We start from the raw sequence: 6,109 nt of genomic DNA on the forward strand, positions 1-6,109 counted from the left end.
AAGAGCGGGTGACTAGTCTACCCAACTAACACATCCTCCATCCTCTCTACTTTGCTTGCCGCCATTTTTAGAGTCAAGCCATGATTTCCTAATTCTAACCATCCCCTCACTTTACTTGTTATACCCGGTATACTTTTTACGGACGCGGGTGTTCACACGGGCATAATGAACGACACCATTGCATCAAAATTGGCTTTTAAGTTATCCCCATCTTCAATTAAAATTGTCTTATGGAAAATATTGGCCCACATAATCATAGCATCCAATGTATTCTAGATGGGTCAAAGATCCAATAATATCGAACCAATGTAGAAGTCAAAATCAATTACAAGCACGCATTCAGCTAACGAACCTCAGACAGAAATACCACACTTAAGCAAGACAACACCATCATCTCGAATCAGACAGAAGTGTTTTGTATTCCCTTCTCTAATCATTGGAGGCATCTCCCACCACATCGGAATTCTTTTCACCGATTATTTTCAGCCTAGAATTCTTTTCGTGATTATCTACAACCTAATAGTCTTCTTACCTTCTATTCCACTCACCTCAAATAAAAGGCTACTAAGTACACCACCGGGATAAGGAAACGTGCACCCACAAATACTAATGTTCAACTGCTTTATAAGTTTGTGTTGATGTTTTCACCCACAAACTTTAATCGGAGTGCGTGGAATGCATGGGTAATCATACTTTAGAATCCACTCCAGCATGTCTACCACAAAATACTAAATACATATAACATATATTTGACATTAAAGATTTGTTCAATTCCAGATTGAAAGACATAAATTAATGAAAGTGCTTAACTAAAGAGAACACGAATACAATGAAATTCCGCGGCTCAACAAGAGTAAATACTTACTCATTTTGAGATTTGAAAAAATAGGAAGAATGAAACTGAAAGAGTTCGTAGTTTTGAAAAGAAAGGACTTTCAAGTATTAATTTTCTTTTATATACAAAAATATGAGAATTTAATTTGTCCCGACAGTGGTAGGGACTTGCGTCAATCACTAACTATGATTATTGGATCATTCACATTTTATGTGTTGTACAGCCTCAAAATGCATTGGCATCATCCGGCGACGAAGCTAATAAACATACCATAAACTTTTAAGAAACCATAATGAATTATAAAGGTAGAACATTCAAAATACAGTAATACATCCATGTAGCATAATCTCTCGTGCATATGTAAAAAAACATGCAAGCACCATACATGAGGGCACCATGGATGATGGGAATAAAGTCAACAAGAAAATAGATTATTAGTACCAGGCACATCAAATTTATGAGAATTTAAGTCAACATCTAAAAAAGAGGATAGGTAATGGTGTAAGAACTAAAGACATCGCAATATCCACCACACATTCATTCTTCCTCTTCAGCCTCTTCCAGCCAATTAACAAAAGGTTCGATTGCCTTCACAAAGGTTTGCCTGTGCCAGTTCCATATTGGCAATTGTAAGTAACAAGTATAGTGGCAACTTTGATGACAGAAACAGTATTAAGGAGGAAATTTTACAATAACTACATACCTTCCTTTGGGGTTTGTTCCTTTACGGAACCAATGAAGGATGGTATCTTCAGCCAGCACATCCTGTTCATAAAGAGATCTAATAATCTCAGGGAATAGTTTCATCAGTTTAGCATCCTCATAGCATTGCATCTGTACTTTGTACATCAGTTCCAGCTCAAGTTTTCCACTGGTGCAGAAAGCATTCAACAGTTCCGCCCATGTTTTTACCTTCATCATAAACAAAATATAACAGAGTAAAATGTATCAGAACAAAAACTGAGATTTTCTTGATAAGCAAACAGATGGAAAATCCATTCCCTAAAAGTTAGCACAATCATATAATCAAACTGTGTATCAACACTGTCTAAGAATACTATCCACCCACCCATAACATGCTAAGATAAACCCCTACGTAATCAAACACAGAACATGTTATACAGTAAAGAACATCAGATAAATTGACTCAACAATAATGTGGTATTCTATATATTACTTGTGATATTCAAAAAGAAACTAATGAACATGAGGTTTAGGATAACAAAGTTAAAAATCTCTGATAAAAAATTCTGAAGTTACCTTGCGCAGGGCTGCATTTGCATTCTGTTGCTGATTTTTCCCTGACCACTGAACAGCATCCATTAAAACATCCCATAAGATCCGCACAATCTCAGTCTCTGGCAACTTAGCATCTCTAACCCGAAGCTTCACGGTCTCAATAACTTCAGATATATCAGCCTCCTCAGTTATCTGTGTTGTTAAAGCAGACTTCATTTCCTTCAGTGTCACCTCAAATATTTTCTTTTCATTATACTCCACCAGGGCAGTTAGTCCTTCCTTGCTAAAAAGTTGACAGTGAATAGGTGTATAAATTCCGAGATAGTTGACAGAGCAAATAAGGAACGATAAAACAGTCTATCAGTCTAGTTAAATATCCAACAGTAAAAGTTGAATTAAAGAATGCAATTCAATAAAAACTAATTCTTCTATCAATCACAGCGCTATAGACTTCAAACTGATAAATAAAAAAATAAAAACTTGTGTTAACCAATTAGCAAATGATTAATCCAAGCAAATAATATAATACAGTAGATCCATGATAAGGCAAAACTGTGTTGCCGTTTAGGTCAAGTACCCAAGTTTTCAAAAGGCATTAGAAACTCTACAAATAATAATCGTTCAAAAAATGAGAAGATCAAGGCTGTTGGAATTGCCAAAAGTAACATAAAATAGAACCGTTGGCCTAGAGGGATAAAATCAACAGTGATTTAATTAAATTGAAGTATTACATATAAAATATAGGTCATTTTCACTAACAAGTAAGAATTACCTGAAATGCTCAGAGAAAGACTCGTTGGTTCTTTTTGCAGGGGGGAAAAAGACCAAAAGATTATCCTCTATTTTACCGCGTTTCAGAATTGCAATCAGATCATCAAGGCTGTTGTCTATCAAATACTCCTTAAAGAAGTCAGTTATAAATGTCAGAACTAGCCCTTTGGCCACAAGATTATCTTTAAGAAGTGGTTGGAACACAGTCTCTGGTGGGAGACCAGAAAGCTTCTGGGAAAAGGCAAGTGCTGTGAAGATTGCCAACTTCTTCCTCTCATTTTCCTCAAAAAGTTCCAAGGACTGGAGGAATCTACGCATGACATTTTCAAGGTTCTTGATGAGGAATGGCCTTCTCCGCAAAACCTTTTGAATGTAGATCACAGATCGTAAAATGACTTCACGTTTTGCCTCATACTCTATTATGGAGTAAGGATGGCGTTCCCCCTCATCGGGCTTGGTAGTTCCAGGTTGTGTGCGACCCCCAGTGAAAATAACCTACAGTAATCCAACATCAAGCAATAAATGATCTGTAGGGCATTCATAAGTTGGATACAAATCAACTAGCAGTAGAACATCACAGGGCATTGAGAACATTGAAGTTGAATGATGGTCTAACTGATTCTTTAGTATTTAGTCAATGGTGTAAGAAAAATTAATAGTGTATTCCATGCCCTATTTATTCAAAGAAAAAATTGCCACCGTAGAGGAAGAACGTTAAGACTAACTAGCTTCAGATCCCCTAGGAGAATGGTATAGAAGGAGTAGAGATATTCTATTCTTTTTCAAAAAGGCAAATAAATAATATAAGGACATAGATGATAAGCTACAGCAGTACCTAGAAGGTGCTTTAAAAAGGAACATATCATGTCAGACTATAACATTAGTATATAACCGTGGAAGCATGTGTGTCATGATAACATGAATTATGCACCTAACTCTCTTACAATCATATTCAAAAAAAAGATTTCCAAATAAAACCATAATACTGAAATAAACGGAGACAAAACAGATTCCTGTATGGCTTAAGAAACTTGCCTCAAAAAAGGTGTCGCCGTATCTTGAGAAGTTGAGGTCAGAAGATTCAAGGCTTTTTGCAATAAGTTCCTAAAAACATAAATTATTCATCAGCTTTGCAAGTCAATTAAGCACGACAGTGTGCAATACAAACACAACAAACGAAACGGGTGTAAAATGCAATGATAACATACCAGATCACCAGCATTATCCAAGTAAATCTGGACCACTGCATCTGCAAATGCTGCAGGGTCCAGAGGCGCCGCAATGTTCCGTTTGCGGGTCTTAATCCGCGTGCCACTGATGATTAAGAAAAACAACAAAATATGAACATTGGAACAAATTAGAAGAGTATAACATAAAAAGAAAAGCACCTGGAAGAACTAGATAATGATATACATATATGTGGACTGAGAAAAAGCATAGAATTTAATGCAAAATAGTTGGCTAAAGAAAGTCTTTTAACTTTGCACAATAGGGTACAAAAAAACAGCCGTTCACAAAGAAGAAAACATTAAGCAGCTTCCCTGTGTAAGAGAATAAGGTGTGAATTTTGAGTGCAAGATGATCATCATTCAAATTTAGTTAACAGAAAACTCAATACAAATAGTTCATAAAACCAACTATGTCAATAGCGGATAGCAGAAAATTCCAATGGTCCAAATTCAGCAATGCTAGTCCTATAGCGCCACTATAGCTGCTATATGATATCAGATATACTAAAGAGTGTATCAAATATTTGACATCAGTAAGTGGGAAATAGTGTATCATTGAACAATAACGGTGTGTTCATGCTCAAATTCCGCCACTATATGACAACACTATAAAAAAAATATGAAGACAATCAAGATAACTGGGAATTGAATATGAAAAGTCATACCCGAGAGTGGGTTTCTCCTTGGAGCTGCAAGAAAGACAAACAACATTAGGATTGAATATAAAAAGTTAAAAAACAAACAAAAAATCAACACAGGGCTTATTAAATTTAACAGATTTCAGTAAATTATTGTAACTAATACAACTAAACTGAACAAAAAATTTCAAGAACTGAAATGCTAATCGATTGAAACCCATCATAACATAACCTTATAAATCATTAAAAGGCGTTGAAAGAACAAAAAATATCATTTTTTAAAATCAATACGAATTAGGGTTACTGAGAAAAAGGCGATTCTGGATCTAAGAAAACCTAATCAACGATAACTCCTTAGATCTAAGAATACCGTGACTAAAAAGAATGAAAAATCATTTTTTTTGGGAAAACTGACGGGGGGTCTGAAAGAGATCGCATAGCCATGGCGTAGATCGGAAAACAAAAAACCTAAAAAAAATTAAAAACAATAAAAAGAATCAGAGGAAGAAAATAGGATACCTCATAAACTATGACGAATTGGGGTCTGAAGATCGGTGAGTCTTTAGTCGGTGGTTGTTGGTGAGAGGAGAAGTGGTGGAGAGAGAAAGAGAGGATGAAGAGGAGAAAGAAAAAAGGAACAGAACTGAGTTCGGTTACGAACACATACAGATATTTATCATTGTGGGTATATAATGGCCTAAAACATAATTTTGATCCCTAATTTACCTATTTTACAATTTTTTTATTTAATTTAATAAATAAATAAAAAGTTTAATAGTAGTGCAGTGTCGGTGGAAAAAAATATTACACTGACATACAATCAAAATATTTTATATTATCAAATCATAATAGTATTTTAAAAATAAAAATGTGATGTGGCGGGATACATGGGTGTCATTGGTTGACAGTGTAAAAATATTTTACACTTTCGGTGCATATTCTTTTTTCTCTTAATATTATTTATTTATTTTTTATCCTCATTTTAAAAATCACTTTATTGGTCCATTTTTAAGTTTTGTGATTGATTTTAGTCTTTTCTCCAATTTTAAACTTATTTTTAATGATGTGGCGTTCAGTTTGTTGATGTGTCGATGTCAAGTCATTTTAAAATTAATCCATTTTTTTTATTTAATATATATGTTGATATTATTTTATAAATTTTCAAAAATATTAATCTAATTTTATAAAAATAGAATTATATATGTTAATGATATTTTTGTTCACTAACCATCGCCTTCTTCATAAAAATAGCAGCTCCTGCACTTTTGGTTGGGGGAGGAAGAGAATTGACATGTTTTTTTGTGGTTTATGAAGGTGGTTTGTTGCGTGGTTGTTATCGAGGGAATGGAGGTTGGTTGGAAAGTGATACGAAAAGGAGAAGGTGAAGAGGGCGGCGG

General features: G+C 34.6%; 1 protein-coding gene across 1 annotated transcript; it reads right to left on the reverse strand.

Moving 5' to 3' along the window:
* Positions 1 to 1,112: 1,112 nt before the first annotated feature.
* LOC127126971 (uncharacterized) lies at positions 1,113 to 5,427 on the reverse strand. The gene is made up of 8 exons (XM_051056044.1): positions 5,232 to 5,427; positions 4,740 to 4,763; positions 4,054 to 4,159; positions 3,881 to 3,949; positions 2,847 to 3,340; positions 2,096 to 2,357; positions 1,539 to 1,747; positions 1,113 to 1,439 (listed from the first exon to the last, which is right to left on the reverse strand). Exons 1-8 carry the CDS (start codon positions 5,234 to 5,236, stop codon positions 1,373 to 1,375), a joined length of 1,236 nt encoding a protein of 411 aa, XP_050912001.1. The 5' UTR covers positions 5,237 to 5,427; the 3' UTR covers positions 1,113 to 1,372.
* Between the last annotated feature and the right edge of the window lie 682 nt (positions 5,428 to 6,109).

This window comes from Lathyrus oleraceus, chromosome 3 (assembly GCF_024323335.1).
Source record: "Lathyrus oleraceus cultivar Zhongwan6 chromosome 3, CAAS_Psat_ZW6_1.0, whole genome shotgun sequence".
Classification (NCBI taxonomy): domain Eukaryota; kingdom Viridiplantae; phylum Streptophyta; class Magnoliopsida; order Fabales; family Fabaceae; genus Lathyrus; species Lathyrus oleraceus.